The sequence below is a fragment of the Nematolebias whitei genome, chromosome 14, assembly GCF_014905685.2.
Source record: "Nematolebias whitei isolate Nwh7 chromosome 14, NemWhi1, whole genome shotgun sequence".
NCBI lineage: Eukaryota > Metazoa > Chordata > Actinopteri > Cyprinodontiformes > Rivulidae > Nematolebias > Nematolebias whitei.
In genome coordinates this window covers 20,284,103-20,306,868 of record NC_056511.1, presented here as the reverse complement: position 1 = coordinate 20,306,868, position 22,766 = coordinate 20,284,103, and the positions used below count along the sequence as shown (strand labels likewise).

Here is a 22,766-nt window from a genome sequence, read left to right as displayed (position 1 = left end):
TTTGAATTTACCATGTCCTGGATGACTGAGACTCTTCACCAGCTATTAATGACACAATCGGCTTGCCATAGACTGACACCTTCGTTCTGCTCGCTTGGAGCAACCGTCAAACCAGCTTCATTTCGCTGCACCGCCCCCACGAAATGCAGCTGATCATTAAAGTTCAACTGAGACACACCTTTGCTATAATTTCGAGCAAACAAATAGTTGTTTTTAAGTGTTAATATTGTTGAATTCTTGTTAAAGTCCTCCTGTGCATTCGGTGACGTGAAACAAATGCAGTGTGTCAGCTGTGACGCATAATAGATGCGACGTATACGGCGAAGCGACATTTATGAATTTTTCCATTTTATTAGCTAAGTATGGACTGATGCGACTTATAGGGCGGTGCGACATGTACGATGGAAAATACGGTACATACATACACATACATATTCAAGATTCAAGGTTGTTTGTCATTCGCATCACATGTGGTTCATGAGGTGGAACGAAATTGTGTACACAGGGTCCCAGTTACATCTAAAAAAAGTATAAACTGTAAGATATACACATATACATATTTAAAAAACATTTTCATTATTATTATTTTTTTAATTCATACTGTATTTTCCGCCCAAAGTCTGTGGAAGTAAATAAGCACAGTCTTAAGAAGCTCAGTCAAAACAAAATAAAGTTTAAATTGTATACAAGGATTAATATTGGGGCCTGAATTTGAGATACTACAAAAAGTCTTTGTTTTTTTTCTTAGTTATGTCTTTCAGTTTTATTTGATGAACATATATATTTACAAACATATGAAAGTATAATGAAAATCTTGTTTTGAAGTTGGTGCAAACTATTTATTTTAAGGAAATTGTTTTAATTTTGAAATAAAAAAAGTACAAAATTTAAAAAGTCATTTCTCCCTCATTTTGAAACACGTACGGTAGTAACCTCACACACGTGCTATATGTTTGTGAGTGTAGGTTAGTTTCAAGGCTTTTTACTTTTAAACCTTTGATTTCCTTATTTATTATTAAAAGACAAAGTTCATACGTGATACCTTTGTTTATTTTATGTTCTGGTTGAAATGTAATTGAACTGTCAAGGTGGAGATGATGTCTTCAGTTCCCACAACAGACCCTCGGGAAGTCCTCAGTGGGCTGTTTTTTTCTTTGACTTGTCATCCTCTGTCTTCCAGAACTCTACCGTAGTGTGTACACTCAAACCAGGAGCCAAGTTTAATTTCCATTTTAATAGGATGGTGCTTTTTCACAACAGAAGAGTATATTATAATTACATTTAGGTATATCTAAGTGGTGTATCTATGACAGTGGCACGCCTCAGGCTGTACTGCACAGAAAGTGATTTATGTCCTATGATTTGTGGTCATGGTGCTTCTTATAGGAGTGCATAAAACTGTGCAGAACATTTTACTGGAGGGAAATCCAAGAAATGGTTTGTGGACCATAGGGAAAAAAAGAGTACCGGTAGATTTCCATGTCCCAAATTTAATGAAATCTTTCTACACACTGTCACGGATATTTTGCAGAGTACTTTTTGTGACTTTCTACCTCTTGTTCACCTATAAAGAGTCTACATAAGGAAAACAATACTTAGTGAAAACTTTTAAATGGCAAATTTTTATTATGTATTTAAAAAGTAGACATTTTTGGAAAAATGACATTTCAGTTTATATATGCACGCCTGTGTTTGCTTTTCATACCGAGTACTATGTGCTAAAATCTAAACAATGGTGCTGGTTTTAGAGTTCAGACTAGTTTTGTACTGACACTGATGGCATTAAACTTTCGGTACGGCCTGAAAATATTAATCAGCAAGAGAAACTGGCTAAATATTGAAATATTTATTATTATGAGAAAATGGTAAACATTTTATAAAAGGCTACTCTTGTTTCTGGACATTTACTAAGATTCACTAATTTTCTTTTGTTTGGACCTGTTTGTTTATGTGTGTAATACAGTTTTAAGTCCTGTTAAATGGCTAGGATTGGGTTTTTTTGAATTTCTATAGTTTCCCTGGTTCCATCAAATCAGCTGTATTTTCTATTTATTTTTTCTAACAATTGGTAAAAGCTATATTTTAATACAAGGTAGTGTTCTTCTACATATGCTTATAAAACCTGTGTAATCTTAGTGTTGTCATTTGTATTATTATTTTTTTCCCCTGGTTCTCTGAGTATTGTTGGACCTTCTTGACTTTACATTTTTGTCATTTAATAGACCACATTAAAGTTTGCTTTCACGTTGAATGTTTAAGATTTTAATGAGATATTTTGTGTGAATAAAAAGACAAAACGTTAAAAAGTCACTAGTTTTTATTGCTGTTACAAGTTCAAACATATATAAAACCATTCTACAAAGTCAGCACTCTTTTTTTTTTATGGCCTGTTTTTATTCAGAAATAATTTAGGCTTACTTGTAAACTATTACCACTTCCACATCCCTCCAACAGTTTTCCTGCAGGTTGATCAAAGTGTTTTTGTCTTTACAGATGGTTGCACCTTTCACCCGGGGGTCCCAGTGTTCCACGATGCTTTGAAGGTAAAAATGCGTGAAGACTGTGCCCACAGCTCACACTGTTTAAGATCTGTTTAAATTGAATATGTCTGTCCTTTTTAGGGATGGTCCTGCTGCAAGAGAAGAACTACTGACTTCTCAGACTTCCTTAGCATTGCTGTAAGTTTTTCTTTTTGTTCTAAATCACCCAATTTCTGCACTTTGAGTTCCCCCTCCATTGTCTTCTGTTTCATAGGTATTGATCGTCACTTTTGTGACCCCAGCACATTGTTTTAAGTCCAATACAGTGACTTTTTTTTTTCTCTCAGGGTTGTACAAAAGGTCCCCACAACAAAGAGAAGCCCCCTGAGCCGGTGAAACCAGACGTGACGACATCGGGAGAGAAAAAAGAGGTGGAAACACCGACAACAAAGTTTAACGAGTACATAATCTCTGCACCAAAACCTCAGGAGGCAATATACAGACCCAGGTTGGTTTCACTGCCATTTCTTTTTGACACAAAGGAAAGTAGCAGCAATGTTAACAAAATGTATCTTCACAAAACTTTATATGGGCAATAGGACTATTTTTTTTATAGAACATATTTTATCTAAATCTGCTTTTATGTGATTATTGTAATATTTTAACAACTAAAAAGTCTGCATGTTGTCTTTATGATTTGGTTTTAACTGTGTTCTATTTGTTTCTCTTACAGTTCTGATGAGCCGGTAGTGAGATTGACTCATAAAGTCTCCACCTCTCTAAAGCAGGCACTGGAGAAACTGAAGCTCTCTGAAAATAAAACGGACAAGAAAGGTGGGGAGCGAGCTTTTTGCCTTCGCCTCTTTGATCATCTTTAATATAGTTCCACATTTCCAGTCATCTTTCTTTCACTCAGTGCACGTCATAGTATGCATGAAGGTCATGTTGACAGTAGAGTTTAATGGATGGCACCTGGGATTTTTTTTCATCGTTTGTGTCATTCACATCAGGATGTTTGAGATAAAGATGACAAGAAGGCGACAGCCCAATGCATTTTTAATTCTCACCATGGGTTTTTAAGCTCTACCTTTTTTTTTTTTTTACTCATAGAAGAAGATGATGATGAAATCAAACTTGGAACGTCGTGTAAAAATGGAGGATGTACTAAAGTAAGTGTAAATGTAATTCTATTTCCATCTGTTTTACGCTATTTTAACAAAGGCAGCTTTAATGTTGAATTCAGTGACCTTAATGTTAACAAGTCTTGAAAAAATAAACACATTTTGTGTGGAAACAAATTACCATGTTATCCGGACTATACGTGGCTTCGGAGTATAGGTCGTATCAGTCAAAATATGCCTCATGAAAAGGAAAAAAACATGTATATATAAGTCGCTTCGCAGTATAAGTCGCATTTATTTAGACGTGTATTTCACAAAGGGCAAGAACAGACATTTTCATTCATTCATTCATTCAGCTTTTATTTAGACAGGCCTCAATGACTCATTGACAAGAGACCTGATTTCAACAAAGAATGATGACAACAATAGACAGTTATAAAAAAGCATACAGATTTTTATTTTTATTTTCCATCTAGGGGTGCACCGATTGCAGTTTTCTGGCTGATCACCGATTTCTAAAAAGTCTGATTTGCTGATTCCGATTTTGACCGATACCTATTTTGTTTTAAATCGACACTCAGGTGTTATAAGGTCACAATGCACCTTCAATTTTCCAATATTATTTTGTTGGAAAAACAGACCCTTGAACAATATCCTAGAAACAATACAAACTTGTTTTAACTGGCCATGAGGTAGTGCTCTGAAATATAAATGAAATTCAGACAATTGTTGTTGAAACTAAAAAAAAAATCTGTAAAATCAATTTCTCTTGCACATATCAGCCGATTTCTGATTTCCAAAAATTAAGGAAATCGAGGTCAATAAATCGGCCTGCTGATTTATCAGTGCACCCCTAATCTGAATTGGGAATAACACAGAACATACCTGGTATCCTGAACAGGTTTATTTAACAAGCCAACGAGTCCGACAAGCAAGTTACCATCCTCAGTGTCGCTTCTAAACAACTCCGCCAACTCTGGAGGAAGAGTGGGGCGTGGGGAGGTAACGGAAGAGGAAAACACATAGTTGTCAAAAGCCTAGAGGTCCCTCTCAGGGTTGCAAATGGTAAAGTTTACTCTTTGGTTCATGTCTGTTTGATTGAACATTTAACGCGTCGGTCAAAAATTGTGTCATGAATAGGGAGAAAAAAACGCATATAAGTCGCTTTGGATTATACGTCACAGGACTGACCAAACTATGAAAAAAGTGTGACTTAATGTCAGGAAAATACAGTATGGTGATCTAGATTTATTCCATTAAAAATGTCAAAAGAGCATTCTTTTCTTTTTTTTTACTGAACATAGAAAAGTTTTCACACAGGCTAGTTTTTACCTTCAGATCAAGTTCAGGTCATTTTTATTATCATTACCATCACATGTCGTACATGAGGTGGAATGAAATTATGTACAGTATAAAGAGAAACTGTTAATAAGGATCTAAGATATATGCTAAACAAACGCCAAATGGTTTCAGATCAGAAACGCTGAGATTCAAACAGAAATCAGGAGGAAATTTTGTTTTGACTTTTGTTTTTTCATTCAACCTTTATTTATACACGTTAGTTCCCATTGAGTCACAATGACTCATTTACAAGAGCTTAGCTGTTTTGAATTTAGTTACATACTCATACTTGAAGGAAATTAATTGAAAACCATATGTGCCATTTTGTAGGCTTTTTCATCAGTTACACTCCTTGTTTTGTTTAGTTTTAAAGTTCAGTTTAAATCATTGTCAGCATTATAACAGAAGAACTTCTTTGGTACTTGAATCATTCAATAAAAACACTGAGTTTAAGCTAACAAATAACTGAATTCTTGACAAAATTAAGAATATTAGAAGCAGATTGAAAAAAGTTTTTATATCCTGTTTTGCCTCTTAGCCAGTTAAAGGTTGAAATTAATTTTCAGATTTATTAACACAAACACTTCTTGTTTACGTTAGACGTTCGAGGGACCTGCAAGTGACTCTGATGTGTGCCTATACCACGCTGGAGTCCCAATTTTCCATGAAGGGTTAGTACTACTATCAATGTTCTAACTGTAATATGTAGATTGTATTTATTGAAATAATTTAGAAGATATTTTGTGAAAATTGCTAAAGAATAATGAAGAGTAGCATTAAATGTTCTTGTTATGTATGTTGCTGCTGAAAATCCAACCAGTGTTGATGTTTGTCCTTTGTGTCCAGGATGAAATACTGGAGCTGCTGTAAGAGGAAAACCTCAGACTTTAACACCTTCCTTTCTCAGGAAGGCTGCGCAAAGGGAGCACATCTATGGAGGAAAAAGGATGAGGTAGTAATGTCTGCCTTGTGGTATAAAGTCATTCGGTGTGTGCGAAGCTTCAACTGGAGCTCCATCTAGTGGCCACACAGTGAAAGACGTTGCTTTGCTTCAACAATATAGCAGCCGATATAGGAATCTTTATCTGAATTATCTTTGCAGGGAAAGAAGGTGGTCCCCTGTAGGTTTGACTGGCACCAAACTGGGAGTCAGGTCATCATTTCTATTTATGCCAAAAATGCCATCCCCGAGCTAAGCTATGTTGATGCTAACAGCACCACGGTGAGAGCTTGTCTTCTGCCAGATGATTTCATGTCAAACTGTTCTTGTCGATCCAATCATGTCTTTTTTTTGTTTTGTTTTTTTGTTTTCCAGCTCAACATCTACATTGTATTTGATGGAGAAAAGGAATTTGTGCAGAAAATCAGCCTGTGGGGAGTAAGTACAGTTTTAATGACACGAATAGGCTTGACACCTTTGCTGTTAGCCACTTTAATTATACAACATGGTTTTTAAATGACAGTATAATTATTCTTTTAGAATACACTCAAAACATTTTGCAGCACTGATTTAAATGCTAACCTTTAATTTATTCCTGGGTGTAAACCACCAGCTCCAATTCGACTTTGTTCCTCCAGTTTGGTTGCTGGTTTGAATAGAGGACACAGTTAAAGAGCACTTCAGTTCGATTGACAGAAACCTGAAGACTGATTCAGTCTTTGTTTTATTTTTGCTTAAATGGTAAAGTACAAATGATGCACTGTTTTAGAACTTGTGGGATAAGTTTCTCTTTCTCTTTGTTTCCTTTCAAAGGTGATAGATGTGAGTAAGAGCATGGTGAACATGATGGCAGCCAAGATCGAAGTAGCGATGAAGAAGGCTGAGGTGATGTCCTGGGCTCGTCTCGATCTTCCTCCTCCTGTTGCTCCACCAAAGGAGAGCGAGAAGAAGAAAGTAGAGACCGACAGTGAGGATGAAGATTAATGACGATGATTTCAAAAACACATATATTTACTTCTTGCTTTAACACAAGCAAGAAAGCACAATGTAAGTTATTTACTTGGGTAAAGGATAGCTTTTTGGCCTTTAAAGCATTTTTCATAAAGAGTCAGAATTTTGCACCTATAATATTCATCATAATGATAAATGTTGCGTCCGGTCCTTTCAGCTTTTGGACGTTATTTTGTCATCTTGAAATATTTAATTAAAAGCTGAGTTCAGTTTGTGACAAATGAAACTCCTAAATTTTGTTGACTTTAATTGGGTGACATGAGCTCAACCTTTCTGAAAATCAAAAGTTAGAAGGTTGTGTCCATCTTTTCGCAATGATTCTAAAACATAATTCCACCTGATCATTTCCATTGTTCTATTCATAGTACACATAAAACAATGTTTCAGATCTGTAATTCTATTTTATTCATCTTTTGATTTCATTCATTGTGTAGTTTGTTTCATCTGTCTTGTCAGACTCGATACTCCTCATGCAATAAATGTATTTCCGTATTGGTGTGATGACAATAAACAACGGTTCTCTGTCTCAAGATGTCTATCATAGGGAATTTATTCAATAGAAATAAAAGTTAAAATGTTTGGCAAATTTGTTCCAACTATATGAACTTTGTCATAGTTAATTTGCAAGTTTGCTACAATGTTTTTTTTTAAATTACATTTAAATTTTTTGCTATTCTTTTTTTTTTAAATGCTAAAATGAACTTATTTTTCATCTTTATGTTTTCATTGAGAATGTTCTGTATTTTTTGAGAATGCCAAATAAATACAAAGTATTTTGACCAAAGTACTGTTTTACACTAGACAGCTGTCTAAGCTTAGAATGTGTGTTTTTATTTTATTGGGGACTGCTTAAGAAACGATGTTTCAGCTCTGTAATCCTATTTATTGGCCTTTTGAGTTACCATGGCAACGTAAATTGCAAAGAAAGGTGCACTTTTTCACATTCAAACAACCTAACACCACATAATAAAAGGTTTCTTAACTTTATTTCTTACTCTTGTCAACTTTACTGCGACCCAAACTGCAAAGTATATCCCCTCAAATGTATCAAAATGACCGGCTTGGTGCCGTGATGTGTGCTATTTTATTGGCGTTTCGAGTTACCATAGCAACGTAATTTGCAAGCAAATATGCCATTTTTCACATGCAAAACACCTGACGGAGCACTTTTCACCCTCTTAACTGCATCTCTGAAGTCACATGACCTAGAGTGGAGAGCTCCTTGAACAAAAATGTCGTCGAGCAAACTTCCTACCACCACATCTTTAAAGATGCACTATTGAGATGAAATTTGGCGAATCCAAAAACAGTACTGTCAAATCAAAACTTTAAATTGGCAGCAGCGTGGCAGTCCCCATCAAAGTTTCTCCAGGAACTTTCCATTTTATTTTTGGCCTAGGAAACTTTATCTCACTCAAAAGCTATTGGAGTAGAATATCATAATGTAACGAGGGTCCAAAATGTGGACTTCACCAACACTCGCAGGAACCATGCAACAATGATTTATTCAAAGCCTGTGAACGTGGTTCATTTCAAGAAGGTTCTGTCTCAGAAGGTAACTGAGGAAGAAGATGGAGTCAAGAAAACAAGACAGACTGGAAGAACCATCTGGTGTCAACGTCAGAGCTGTGGTTGATGTGGAATCTGTTCCCAAGTTTTCATTGACCGGTCGGTAAACATTTCTTTTGACCCTTAAAAGCATCACAGTCAAGCTAACTGAAACTAAAATAAAATTAAAAACACTGATAAATCACCTCTGTTTGAGGGTGCGTGTCAACAGTTTATTTTAAAAAAGACTGAATAGTCTGTGAGCCTTTGTAATATTAGCTGTTTTTACCTGAATCTAAAAATTGCACTTTTCCAAATCCAGAGGATTTGGTGTTATAACTGTTTTTTTTGTTTGTTTGTTTGTTTTTTGGAATATATTTTACAAGCAAAAATAATTGCTCTTGGGTTAATTTTGCTAGATGGAGCTTAGTCTTGGGCTTTTTTATTAATTTACCTAAATTTTTAGTTGAAATAAAATATATGACTTAGTCAAACATCTCCAAATGCCATCCTTTCCCAAAGCTAAAAAAAAAACTTGTCTATGCCTTCATGTCCTCAAGACTGGGCTACAGCAATGCACGTTTTTTATGGGATTCCTTCCAAACACATTCAAAAACTTCAGTATGGTCAGAACAGTGCGTCAGGATTCTGATGAAACAAAGGAAACATGACATCACCCCTATCCTTCTATCCCTCCACAAGGTTTCCTTACTCACCAATCCAGTCAAGGCAATTCCCCGTACTACCTCAAAGAATTGTTCACTGCTCAAACAACATGATCCCTCCGCTCCACAAATTCCTACACCCTCCCAGGAAAAACTGCACCATGGGTGATGAGGCCTTCTGCTCGGCTGCTGCTCGTCTGTGGAACACCCTCCCCGACCATCTAAGGATATCCCAGAATATAGAAAGTTTTAAGAAAGGACTGAATACCTTCTCATTTGAAAGATATTATAGTATTTAAATGAAATTTTAATACTGCTTCTTTTAGTTTATGCTCTATCTTTTAACTGTTTAATATTGTAGCACTTGTTGAGTGTGGTACAAATTCAATAAATTATAATTATTATTCATGCCTTTTCCTGAAAATAAGTTGTAACAAAAACCATGATCCGAATCATCACCGGGGTAACGAGAGAGAAAATTGTGCAAAACTTTAGTGCTCAAACTACCACTGAAGTAAATATCGTCTTCTCAGCCTTTCAGCTGACTTTTTTTTTTTTAATGTGGAAAAAAAACTGATAAAAAAATTATTGTGAACAATGTTGCTAAATAGTTTATTAACATAGACTATTGGTTTTCTTAGGAGAAAAAAAATATCCATTTATTGATTTAAACAGCATTTTACAAGTTCCTGCATGCACAATTTTCAACACAGTACATATTTAAATCTGCTGATATGAACAAAGTTAACAGTGTTGGTACATCTCTGCACAACTTGTGTTTTTACATGGTGGTTTGGTAGCTGTTGTAATTGGATTCTTCCATTTTGTTGCTCCAGATAAGAGGCTGTCTCTCTGGGAGAGCAAGCGCATGCCTCCAGCTTTTTACAGAAGGCCACAGCATTCCTTTAGATGGACGTTTTGCAAGCAGGACAGCAGTAACAATGGTCATTGTCACGATTACTCCACAAAGTCCTGCGAGCAGCAGCCAGGGCCACATGCCCTGCAGGTCATCCAGGTAGGGACGCATGGATTCTGCAAGCCTTTGGTCTAAAAATGAGATCAGTGAAGAATATAAGTTTGAGCTTAACTTCAAATTCCGTATATTTCTTTAACACATAATACTGTTGTAGAATATTTTTTTCATGCTCAATTAATAGAAACCTTTGTGGGGGAACAGAGTGCAGATGATAAAAAGAAGTTGATTATCTTAAAGTTAATTCCCAGAAGAGAACTTACTAGCATTAAGCAAGTGGGAATACTCATATCCAAGCTCTTTGCTGGAGATAAAGTACTCTTTGTTTCTGTGGAGAGGCAGGAATGGTGCCATGTGGTAGTCACCATTGTGTCCAATGGGTGCATTAAACTCTGGATACTGGGATGGAGACGGGCTGTGCCTCCTTAGCCACTGCTCATAGAGACTTTCATAGAAAGAAGAAAATAGAGTTCAGTGTTTATGTTCATATTTCCAGCATGTGTCTGTCTGTTACTCACCTGTCAACAAAAGCATGGTGAAGAATAAATATGGGGTCGTTTGCAGAGCCCTGCACTGACGACATGGACCCGTTCATATACACGTGCAGAGAAGCATGCATACCCAAACGAGCACTGTTACCTAACCCCGTCTGAGGGTCCCCAAATCCTGCAAGAAGAAAAGTTCATGAAATGAAGAATCAAAAGTAGGGTGGGCTATTTTACCTCCTTAAATGGAAAGAAATGTACAATATGATTCCTAGCTTTGGTAACACTAAATGAGCAAGAATTTTATTTATAAGGGATACAAGTACTGTAAACTCAGAAAGTGTTTCCCACAGCTTTCCTTTCATTTACTATGATTTGACAAGGAAATGTAACATTTAAAACATGTTCCTGACAAATATACAAAACCATCCCATTCTAAAATGTTAATAATCCTAAAAGTCTGAGTGGCAGACAACCAAATAATTTTAGATTTTTTTTTCCCCATTGGCTCCCTGTCAAATTCACAATACAAAGCTCTCAACAACCTAGATCCATCTTATATTAAAGATCTTATTGTTCCATATTTTCCTAACAGATCACTTCACTCTCAGACTGCAGGTTTACTTGTGGTTCCTATAGTTTCCAAAAGCAGAATGGGAGAAAGATCTTCCATTTATCAGGCTCCTCTCTTGTGGAACCAACTTCCAGTTTCTGTCCATGAGGCTGACACATTGTCCAGTTTTAAGACTGGGCTTAAGACTTTCCTTTTTGATAAATCCTATAGTTAGGTTTGTCTTGTTATGGGCTTAGACTACAGGAGGACAAATTGACCACATTTCCTTAATGTGGTCAACGTGTTTACATTGACTAGCATGCATAAATAAAGGTTGAATTAACATTTCCTTAAATTAATTGTTACAACTGAATAGTTTTTATTTCTATCTTAACATGTGATTCTTGACCTTCCATTGTGTATCTGTTCCTCTTGATCAAGATGAGAGTCTGCGATGAAGTTAAACTCAAGGCAGTCTGCTCCTCAGATACCTGTATATAGTGTTAACTTGTTTTTTACATATATAAATGTTTCTGTTCAGTGCCCTGAGATGACTTCTGTTATGACTTGCCACTAAAACTGAACTGAATTGAATTTTTTTGCTCTTGAACACTTTATTTTGTTCAAGGGGCTTATTTAACTCCAAGTGATGGGTCGATGAGTTGGAACTTGCTGTGCAGAAAGTCAGAGTGTTCAGGTCACATGTGTGTCTTCAGCTCATCATGTGGGCTGCTGAGGTCAGGGTCACATGGGCGCCAACCATCATGTGATTCATTTGAAAGTGCAAACGGTGGCAAAACCACCTGAGGGAGACTTCTGAGATGACTTTTTTTATGAAAGAGCAGCAACTCTCTTAGGTGTAAAAAATGTTTTTGTGTGTCATTCAGTCCTATGATAGATTAATTTGCGTTGAATTTGTAACGTCGAGTCCACGTTTATGTCAGTTCTCACAGAGCAGTCAGCACGAGCTGACATATTACAGAGATTAAGCAAAGATCTTCTTGTCTGTCGCATCCCAGTGTGTGTTTTTGGAAAGTTTATCTGACCTTCCAGAGTGTTCCTGAAGCTCATGTTGGCGCTGCGGTCCATTGCTCCAGTGTCATAGTTTGGGAGGCTGAGCGTGAACTCCACATCTGCAGAAGTTGGTAATCTTTCAACTAAATTTCGATTATGGTTTCCGGGATTGCGGCGCACTGGGCCTTCATCACTGGCATCACATAAAACACCTCTGTTACTGTACTCTTCAGCCTTAGAGCATAGAACCTGTAGTGAGAAAGCACAAGGGAGAGTCACAGTCTACCAATAAACTAGGCTCCCTGGAAAACATCTTGCCAATGTACATAAATACTATTTTACTCAGTAATTTGATCATTTTTATACCAAAATTACAAATGAAGTAAAATTTAAATGAATTAAATTCAGTTTGTTTAAAAATTTATTTGTTAAAATATCAGATTTGTAAATGATCTGTGTTGTTTAAAGCAACATTGTTAATAATCAGCCGACACCAATTCCAGTGCTTGGTAGTGAACACAACAGAAACACTTATGTACAAGATTAAATAATATTTTTGTGATCCAACAGGAACAACAAAGATGTTTTCCAATTTTTTTGTTCAAAACACAAAACCTTTGTGCACAATAAAATAAAATAAAAATCTCTTATTTAAAAAAATAAATAAAAGAGTTCACAAGAGTTTTTCAGTCTTTCTCCCTCCTTAGATGGCATTAATCTGTCCTCCAGCTCTAATGTTAAAAATATTGGTGTTATTTTTGTTCAGGACATGTTTTTTATCCCCAACATTAAAAACATTACCATAGCTTCCCTCTTCCATCTGTGTAATATCTTTAAATTAGAAATGTCTTATCTAAAAATGATGCAGAAAAAATGGTTCTTGCATTTGTCACGTCTAGACTGGACTATTGCAATGGTTTGTTATCTGGGTGTCCAAAAATGTCTTTAAAACATCTTCAGTTGATCCAAAATGCTGCTGCCAGAGTGAGTTAGTAGGAGAGATCATATCTCTCCAGTTTCAGCTTCTCTCCATCGGCTCCCTGTCAAATTCAACATATAATTCAAAATCTTACTTCTAACCTACAAAGCACTCAACAACCTAGCTCCATCTTATATTACAGATCTTATTGTTCCATATTTTCCTAACAGAGCACTTCGCTCTCAGACTGCAGGCTTATTTGTGGTTCCTAAAGTTTCCAAAAGCAGAATGTGAGGAAGGTCTTTCAGTTATTAGGCTCTTCTCTTGTGGAACCAACTTCCAGTTTCTGTCCATGAGGCTGATACATTGTCCAGTTTTAAGACTGGGCTTAAGACTTTCCTTTTTGATAAATCCTATAGTTAGGGTTGGCTTGTTATGCTGCCATAGGCTTAGACTACTGGAGGACAAACTGACTTAATTTCCTTAAAAGAATTGTTAAAATTAAATAATTTTCATTTGATTATATTTCTATCTTAACGTGTGATTCTTGACGTGCCATTGTGTATCTGTTCCTCCTTCCTGTTCCTATTAAACCCAGCTGGTTGAAACAGATTACGGCTTGTCCTGAGCCTGGTTCTGCTAAAGGTTTCTTCCTCATGAGGGAGTTTTTCCTTTCCACTGTCGCCTTCTTGCTTGCTCAAGATGAGAGGTCTGTGATGAAGTTAGTCAAAACGGTCTGCTCCTCAGATAAATAGTGTTAAATTATTATTTTTATATATGAATGTTTCTGTTCAGTGCCCCGAGGTGACGTCTGTTGTGACTTGGCGCTATGCAAATAAACTGATTTTAATTTAATTAAATAACAAATTTTTAACACCTGAGAAGGCTATATATTTGTACTTTTTGGTATTTTGTGTTTTGGCTGTAGTAAAATTGGCTGAATTTGCAAGACAAGTCTCTACACCCCTCATATATATCAATTTTAAAGTGATTTTCCAAAGAAATAAAATAACTTACTTTCCAAGAGGAAAAGACAGAACCTGGGCTGATAAGAGAGGGGTCCCCAGGGCTCCTGCCTCCCATCAGCTCATCTGTGCACACATCACAGCCCTGGACATCTCTCCAGTCCCAGTAAGGAATGGTGAAACTCTGGTCTCCGGTCAGCTTTCTGATCTCATGTTCCCAGTGGAGCAGGTACACGCGGTGCCATGGGGGGAATGCAGGGGCCCAGTGAGCAAAGTCCACATCAGTCCACACATTTCCCGGCCCACCCAGCAATGCATTCCGGGACACGTAGTAATGCATCCACACAAACACATCATACACAGACACATCAGCAAACAGAGGGATGGAGCCGTTCGCCATGTCCCTGTATGTCCCTGTTGCCACAACATAGTCTCTGCTGACTGTCTGCTTGGCCAGGTTCAGATAAGACACAAGTCTGTTCCTCTCCGCTCTGGTCAGGTGAAAAATGTTCCTCCTCAGAGACTCTCTTCTCTCGTGGCAGTTCTCCCCAAAGTAGCCAAACTTACAGTCCGCACAGTTGAATCCCATAAAGTTCTCGACACACCGACAGGTTCGGTTGTAGAAAACCAAGGGCCACTTCTCTCGATCGTCCAAGCCGGAGAAGGGGTACTGTGGCCCGTCGGGCTGTTCCGAGACCACTACATTCTCACAGGAACCTCTGCCCGACCTGGCCCCACAAGCTGAGCCGTCGCCCTCCCAAGGCGGGCAGCACTCCTTGGTCTGCAGGGCTTCTGGAGTGGTACAAAGACGGGGAAACTGTTGATAGGTGGGGGCGAGACACAAAAAGAAAAAAAACGGTTTTATCGGCCACATCACAGCAGCACAGAGATGGAGATGGTAGGCACTTGAAAAGAAATTAACTAAAATATTTCCCCAAGTGAGAAAGAGGGAACATTCCTCAAGCTCCACTCTACCTCCCCACCTCCCAGTCACATGCTGAAGCTCTTAAACCATGAAACAGTCTAAATAAACAGCTTTTCCTGCCATTATGGGATGAAAATTACCATGGCAGTGGTTGGACCACAGAGCGAAAAAAATTAGAAGGAAAGCAAAGCTTCTGTCTTTCTTTCTTTTTTAAATTAATTAATTAATTAATTAATTAATTAATTAATTAATTAAATAGAGTAAGTCTTGTGGGGTGAGGCTGTTGAAAGCAAATCTTTGATGGCTGCTCATGCATTATTTATTTTCAGTCCACAGAAATACTTACACCTAAAAATAAAAAGCTTATTTAAACATTTTAATTTTTATTTAATATAAACTGAGTGTTAAAAAAAAATAAATACAAAATCTTGAATAATTTTTATTTATCCAGACAAATCCCAGGGAGATCACAGATGTTTATTTTTTATTTTTATTTATTTATTCCAATTTTATTATGTGCCTTAAGGCAGCCTAATATGCATATATTTGTAGACGGTGTGTGTGTGTGTGGGGGGGGGGGGGGGGGGACCAGAGCAAACCCACACAAATGAGGAGAACATGCAAACTCCATACAAAACGACCCCAGGTCCAAACCGAAGATTGAGCCCAAGTCCATTTTGCTGTGAAGCAACTGTGCTAGCCACTAAGCCATCATGCTCTCATTTATTGTGAATAAAGTGTGAGCAAACATCCCTATAACTAGGCCAGAGCAGCAAAGCGCTGCGAAGGCCTATTGTAATCGCTCTGTTCAGGCCTGAGCTACAATTTTTTCTGCCAAATGAATTGTTGTTTTGGGGGCCTTAACAGATCCCAAAAGTCACCAAATTTGGAGGACGCATCAGGACTGGTGAAAAATTACGGTGTGGCGAAAATCGCAACAGAGACGGCTCAAGAGCGCCATCTAGAAATGTTCAAAATACCCTCCGCTTTAACCTTAGTTTGTCATAGAAACATGAAATTTGGTATGCTTGTCCAATTCCCCAAGATGCACAGAAAACCCTCTGGCACCAACGTTGCACGATAAACAGGAAGGCAGCCATTTTGGAATGTTGACCCAATTTTCACACCTTTTTGGCGGTTCACAGCCTCCGCATTTGAACAAACCCCTCCTAGGGATTTCGCTCAATCGGTTTCAAACTTACCCATTTTGGTCAAAAGGCACGGGGGACGTAAAGTTATCTAAACGGTTCATTTCGGAGCATGCTGAAGGGACGGGGCCAGACCTCAAAGTTTGACATTTCGCCATGAAAAACAAAACGCTAATAGCTCCTACACTAAAACTGTCTGACACATCAAACCTTCACTGATTGATCCACTTCCAGTCCCCTGCAAGACTGAATGGTCAAATCATGACATCACTTAAGCCACGCACCCTGACAACAGGAAGTATACAGTTTTACAATGAACAATCCCTATCTAACCCCTGTTACCTGATCAGCATGATAGTGTGTCCAGTGACTGAAGACATGTTGGTGTAACTTGCTTTCCAACACTGACAGTTTTGGGTGGAGCATGTGAGTGGCGCAGTGTGGCGAAGTAAGACGTAACGCTGTCACCATACATTTGGCTCTAAATTCCACAGTTTGGAACCGAGGTGCACCAAAATCAGTACGATAGATCATTATCCACCCCTTGAACAGGAAGCCATGATAAGTGGACAATAGCCTCCACAGCGCCCCCTAGAATATTTTAAAACCTCATCCCCAAGCCATTTTTTCACCTATAATTCAGAAACTTGGTGAACATCTGTATCTTCTCAGGACCTATGAAAAAGTCTCTTGAAGCCCTGGTCCAAAACCAACAGGAAGTCAGCCATTTTGGGTCAAAGGGTCATTTTTGGGAGTTTCTAATTGCAAATTTGAACAAACTCCTCCTAGGAATTTTGAAGGATTGCCTTCAAACTTGGTTGATATGCCCTTAAGACATTGGAGAGTAAAAGTTATCTAAAGCTTGCGTTTTTGTATATGTTAAAGGGGCGTGGCCAGGACTCAAAATTTTGATTCACGCCATAAATTTCCAAACTCTATAACTTTCACATTGAAAGACCGAAATGCACGAAACTTGGCATGACTCATCCCTTTTGGATGCCCGACAATGCACTGAAGTCAAATTTTAACGGCATCAAAGCCCCGCCACCTTGCAACAGGAAGTCTCTTTTTTAACTTGGAATGCTCCCTCTTTGACACCATTGACCTAATCAGGATGATCCTGTGTTAGAAGACAAATAATATGGTCTGACTTGATTTAAAGTGCAAACGGTTTTGCTTGAGGATGTGGGCGAGGCGGCGTGGCAAATTAAGAAGTGATGTCGTTGCAATACGTTTTGCTCTAAATTGCACAGATTTCAGCCGAGGTGCACCAAAATCACTAGGATCAATCATTATCCGCCCCTTGAACAGGTATCAATGATAAGTGGCCAATAGCCTCCACAGCACCACCTACATTATTCCTAAAGTTATAGCTCAGTGATACAATATCCGATCTGCACCAGATTTATTGCACGTCATCAGTGAGGACTTTTAGACACATTAATATTGTGGTTTAACATATGACTCAAGTGCTCCCCCTAGATTATTCAAACTGTTATATCTCAATGATATATTTTCCGATCTGCACCAGATTTTGGTGCATGATCAGTGAGCACTTCTATACATTTGTGTTATTATTTAACATTTGACTCGAGTGTGCTCCCTAGATTATTCCAAAAGTTATATCTCAGTGATATATCATCTGATCTGAACCAGATTTTGGGTGCGTCATTAGTGAACACTTATAGACACATTGGTAATGTTTTTTTAACTTTTGACTCCAGTGCGCCCCTACATTATTCCTACAGTTATAGCTCAGTGAAATATCATTCAATATGTACCATATTTATTGCATGTGATCAGTGAGCACTTATAGACACATTGGTATTGTTCTTTAACATTTGACTGACGTGCGCCCCCTATGTTATTCCAACAGTTAGATCTCAGTGACACATCATCCGATCGGAACCAGATTTTTTATGCATAATCAGTGAGCGCTTCTAGACACATTGATATTGTGGTTTAACATATAACTCAAATGCACCCCCTAAATTATTCCAAGAGTTATATCTCAGTGAAATATCATCTGGTCTAGGCCAGATTTTTAGTAAGTAATTAATGAACACTTCTACACACACTGGTATTGTTGTTTACCTTTTTGACTCAAGTGCGCCCCCTACAGTATTCCCACAGTTATAGCTCAGTGAAATATCATCCAATATGTAACAGATTTTATGTGTGTGATCAGTGAGCACTTAGACACATTAATATTGTTCTTTAACATTTGACTCAAATGTGCCCCCTACATTATTCCAACGGTTATATCTCAGTGATGCATCATCCGAGCTGAACCTGAGTTTTTGTGTTTCATCAGTGAGCACGTCTAGACACATTGGTATTGTTGATTCATGACATCACTTAAGCCCCACCTAGTCAGAGAAAAAAAATTCAATTATTGGATGACACTTCCAGCTTTGCACTGTGCAAGGTATTAGACTGAAACTTTAACTTTGTTCGCTAACTGTTGATTACCACACATGACATGTTGAAAAGCATAAAGGAAGTGCTTGTTTGTCAAACATTCGCAACAAAACAGGAAGTCACCATACCTCCTGTCTGGAAGGTCAGATTTCGACTATACTTGTAAGACCTGCAGCTGGACAAGTAACGACATGGACGGAGGGCGATACTGAAGATTCGGGAAATGCGCACCATGGTGAACGCATGCGGGATTGGCGCGAGATCGTTCATGATGGTGACTGGGTGGACTAGCTGGAGATCCCGCCGTCGCCGTAAGGCCGGAGCGGCCCTTTGGTGCAAGGGTCTCCAATGCTGCTTGCAGCTTTAATTAAACGTGTTTCTGATATTTTTATTCTGAATTTGAAATGACTTGTTAACCATGCGTCATCAACAGAACAAATCACTATAAAGACTGGGAACAAAGTATTTACTGAGCAGCAGCTGATGAGCACATTGTTGCTTAGGGCAGAGTTTTATTCTCTGATGCTTTCTCAGAATGTTTTCATTCTTACTGCTGCTGCTTCACATGACACCCCCCCCCCCCCCCCCCCCCCCCCCGCCCCCTGCACAAAATCTTTGTACAGTCTACAATCAGACTTTTATATTGAACTGTCTGAGTCAGGAGGTCAGTTTTAGACTCTGACTTTAAGTTTAATAACAAATTAACTGTGTTCTGCAGAAAAGCTTCTTCCAGTTAAAGCAGATAGCTAAGCTTAAGTCAGTGTTGTCCAGATTTGACCTTGAAAAACTAGTCCATGTCTTTATTACTACCTGACTGGACTACTGTAACACACTCTATGTTGGGGTCAGTCAGGTCTCCATTTTGCATCTCCAGCTCATCCAAAATGCTGCAGCTCGGCTCTTAACAGGATCTCGTAGGTTTGATCATATTAAGCCAGTTTTATCCTTCCATCACTGGCTACCTGAACGTACCAGAATTAATTTTAAAATCCTGCTGCTAACCTTTAGGTGCATAGCCTTGCACCCCCTTATCTTTCTGAGCTACTGGAACCATATGGTCCTTCTTGGGCCCTGAGATCAGCCGATCAGCTGCTTTTGTCTGTTCCAAAAATAAGATTGAAGCTCAGAGGTGATCGGGCTTTTTCAGTCGTGGGCCCTAAACTCTGGAACAACCTGACGCCCAACTTCACCCCCTGATTTTAAATCTCTGCTAAAAACACATCTGTTTTCTCTGGCTTTTGTACACAATGTGACTCAATTTAGTATGTTATTGCTCTGCATTTATTATTTTTCTCTTTTGCTGCTTTTAATTAATTTTTAGTACTGCCATTGTTTTTATTTTATTTTTTTTTCCCCATGAAATTACTCCCATTGATTTTATTGTTAAGCACTTGGGTAACAGTTGCTGTTTTAAATGTGCTTTATAAATAAAGTCGACTTGACTATTTGTACTTTCATTGTGAAAATAATGGATTGTGATATTCACCAAAAAACGTTGCCTATAAGATACTTGACACTAGATGGCGTCTCAGCCACGCTTTATGCTTTATTAAAGCACCTGATCTCCCCTGGTAACTAAGTAACTCAATTTTGCTCTCATTGATTTGAAGTTTTTTCAAAAATGTTCACACATACAGACAGTATTACACGCCGCCTTACAATTTCCAGTCTTGTGTCAAAGTGAATGTTATTGTTCCATTATTTATCACACAAAAACATCTGAGAACCCTAAGTCCCTCAAACTGTCCGTGTTCCACAAAATGATGCTGAATGTTCCCTCAAGTTTGCCCAATTTCACAAAACAACCTAAAGAAAGCTGCAAGGGAATGATCCCTAAAACTCTTTTACTTTCACACTTTTATTTTACTATCTAAAGGGTTGGTACCCTAACAGGAATTTTCACTGAAGTTATATTTGCAAACCTTTTAAAAAAACTTGATTTGAACGTTTTTTTTTTCTTTCTTCTTTTAAATAAAATGTGGAAATGTAAAAAAAAAATTCTTGATGGTTTAGGATGAAAAAAAATACTACGAGAACCTTATGAGAATGTTTCATCCTGTCGGATTACACAAAAATAAATGTTTAAACTATTCCTTTAAGACTATAGATCTCTAAACTTCAACAAACTTCCTAAACTTGTCTGTCTGGTAGGATTGACAAACATTCTAGATAGAGCTATTGACGACTAACTAATAATTTTCAGTATTTTACAATCAAAGCATGAAAAAAAAACAAAAAGATAACAGAATGTTGGAAAAAAAGAGCATGCGCCTTTAGTTTTTAGTTTTCATTTTGAATTTAACATCTGAGTGATCACTGATGATGCTCTTTGCTGTTTTGGTGGAAGACGAGGAAGAAAATGGAGAAGAGCGGAGGAGGAGGGGGAGCGAGAAAAGGAGGGGGGGCTGTCTTGTGCGTCAGTAAGTCAAACATGTTCCAATAACCGTCTGTATTATCTGCTGCTATTTGCAGTTTGCTGTAGCCAGGCACTAGACTGAGCCTGAGCACAAAGCTGCAGCAGCTTCTCTGTAACAGGAAGACTCTCAGCAGGACACATCTGAATGACAGCTGGCAACAAAAAGGTAAACAGGATGTTTCACTGAGGTAAATACAAAAATATATATATTTGAGTAAAATATGTTTTAGATCATGCATCAAGATTTTAGTTGGAGTTATTTTCTCTTAGTTCTGTTTCTACACTGAGTTTTTATGTTTTCCTGCAGGAGTCTTAGCCTCGGCTCATCATGCAAAACATGCAAACGTCCATGTGAACTTCAGCTCTGACTGGACACATGATGGCAGGAGGAATCAGTAAGAGCGCATGCAGAGGAAAAAGAGTGCACATGAGACTGTTTGCAGTCGTGTTGCTACTTGGACTTGATGTGAACTGGCTGAGTTTGAAAGGCCTGGCAGGAACTGTGGCTCAAAACAACGAGAGAAGAAGATTGGCTCATCTTCCAGGAGACATCATCATAGGAGCCCTGTTCTCTGTCCACCACCAACCACCTGCAGATAAAGTACCTGTTGTTTCAATCACACAACTGTTTATATCTCTGTTTGTTTTATGTTACCTGTTAATAATCCTACTTTTTGCTCAGGTCCATGAGCGGAAGTGTGGAGCAATACGTGAGCAGTATGGGATCCAGAGGGTGGAGGCCATGATGCACACTCTAGACAGGATCAATGCAGACCCCAGTATTCTTCCTAACATCAGCCTGGGCTGTGAGATAAGGTCAGCAACCAATCACAAAGTCAATCTCTTAAAGAACACGTTTTTACTGGTATGACTTAATCGTCTATTAACTCTAAACCAGGGGTGCCCAAACTTTTTCCCTGAGAGAGCCACATTTAAATTCTATCAGAGGACTGCGGGTCAAATGCAATAATATAATACATGAAATGCAAATACCGTTACATCTTTAAGTAAAGTCCATTTATTTATTATACAGTTATTTAACCTTCCATTATGTATAAAGAACATTACAGAACACAAAATATAACAAAACTATCAGAAATGAAAAGCAGGAATAAGTAGCAAAACCTTATGTAACAATAAATAACAGTAAAAATTTTATTTTCTTAATGGTGTTGTTCTGAACAATCTATAACTAAAGATTCACAGATTTTTTTTACAAAGTACAAATTTCTTAAACAGATTTTCTATTTTTTGCACCTAAGTATAAGAAACATATGTGCCTTGTTTTATGAGTTTTTATGTGAACTAAATAGCTCAACGTTACTATCAGGACAATAGGTTACATATAAAATACTAATTGATGAGTTAAATGTTAATATTTCAGTGCCCATTTCATATCATGATAATTGTACCGCAGCATATTCCATTTAAAATTACTAAAATACTTGAGTTATTTTTATCTGAAGCTTAATAGCCTAAATCAAAGACAAAATGATCAATCTGGCATAAAAATTTAAATATGAATCAAATAAGAATAAAAATAAATCCAACCTCATAGCTAGATGACAAAGAAACTTTAAAATACAGTACCTGAGACTGCTGGTAACTGAAGGGATTTTGGTCCATGCATGTTAAAATATTTTTTGTAGTTATTGCTCCTCTTCATGTGAAATGGTTACTTCTATACACTGTACTTTTTTTTTGTTTGTTTTACTTTTGTTTCACCTAAAATTAAATGTTCAGTTAGTTTTACAGCCAAAAAGACAGAGCTAAACTTTCAGCCATAATTATCCCATTATTTGGAAACATGTATATATATATATATACATGTTTCCAAATAA

The 22,766-nt window shown here is 37.6% G+C and overlaps 3 protein-coding genes across 4 annotated transcripts in view; 2 read left to right on the top strand and 1 right to left on the bottom strand.

The window, feature by feature from the left end:
• The window catches only part of chordc1b (cysteine and histidine-rich domain (CHORD) containing 1b), a 14,127-nt gene extending 7,141 nt beyond the window's left edge, over nt 1-6,986 (top strand). The window contains exons 2-11 of one of the 2 annotated variants that reach the window (XM_037687378.1): nt 2,494-2,543; nt 2,622-2,678; nt 2,828-2,988; nt 3,214-3,314; nt 3,594-3,649; nt 5,543-5,613; nt 5,789-5,894; nt 6,045-6,164; nt 6,258-6,320; nt 6,696-6,986. In XM_037687378.1, coding sequence (XP_037543306.1) covers nt 2,494-2,543; nt 2,622-2,678; nt 2,828-2,988; nt 3,214-3,314; nt 3,594-3,649; nt 5,543-5,613; nt 5,789-5,894; nt 6,045-6,164; nt 6,258-6,320; nt 6,696-6,866 — 956 coding nt within the window. In that variant the 3' untranslated portion in view covers nt 6,867-6,986. Of the gene's footprint in view, nt 1-2,493; nt 2,544-2,621; nt 2,679-2,827; nt 2,989-3,213; nt 3,315-3,590; nt 3,650-5,542; nt 5,614-5,788; nt 5,895-6,044; nt 6,165-6,257; nt 6,321-6,695 lie in introns of both variants that reach the window. The other variant, XM_037687376.1, reaches the window with a different exon arrangement.
• A 2,854-nt stretch (nt 6,987-9,840) lies between these two features.
• On the bottom strand, nt 9,841-14,945 carry LOC119420008 (tyrosinase). The gene is made up of 5 exons (XM_037687375.1): nt 14,068-14,945; nt 12,164-12,380; nt 10,598-10,745; nt 10,343-10,524; nt 9,841-10,153 (listed from the first exon to the last, which is right to left on the bottom strand). The coding sequence occupies exons 1-5, from the start codon at nt 14,887-14,889 to the stop codon at nt 9,888-9,890; spliced, it is 1,635 nt and encodes a 544-aa protein (XP_037543303.1). The 5' UTR covers nt 14,890-14,945; the 3' UTR covers nt 9,841-9,887.
• Nucleotides 14,946-21,041: 6,096 nt separating this feature from the next.
• grm5a (glutamate receptor, metabotropic 5a) overlaps nt 21,042-22,766 on the top strand; it is a 42,290-nt gene continuing 40,565 nt past the window's right edge. The window contains exons 1-3 of the mRNA XM_037687374.1: nt 21,042-21,113; nt 21,233-21,526; nt 21,608-21,741. Coding sequence (XP_037543302.1) covers nt 21,302-21,526; nt 21,608-21,741 — 359 coding nt within the window. The 5' untranslated portion in view covers nt 21,042-21,113; nt 21,233-21,301. The remainder of the gene's footprint in view (nt 21,114-21,232; nt 21,527-21,607; nt 21,742-22,766) is intronic.

What these genes read in the sequence shown, in the direction of transcription:
- LOC119420008 (XM_037687375.1), bottom strand. Translation starts at nt 14,889, where the DNA reads ATGTGGCCGATAAAACCGTTTTTTTTCTTTTTGTGTCTCGCCCCCACC. An exon ending in CTTCAGGAACACTCTGGAAG is followed by an intron (nt 10,746 to 12,163) that starts GTCAGATAAACT and finishes TTCTTCTTGCAG; the next exon opens with GATTTGGGGACCCTCAGACG. An exon ending in CACCATGCTTTTGTTGACAG is followed by an intron (nt 10,525 to 10,597) that starts GTGAGTAACAGA and finishes TTTCTATGAAAG; the next exon opens with TCTCTATGAGCAGTGGCTAA.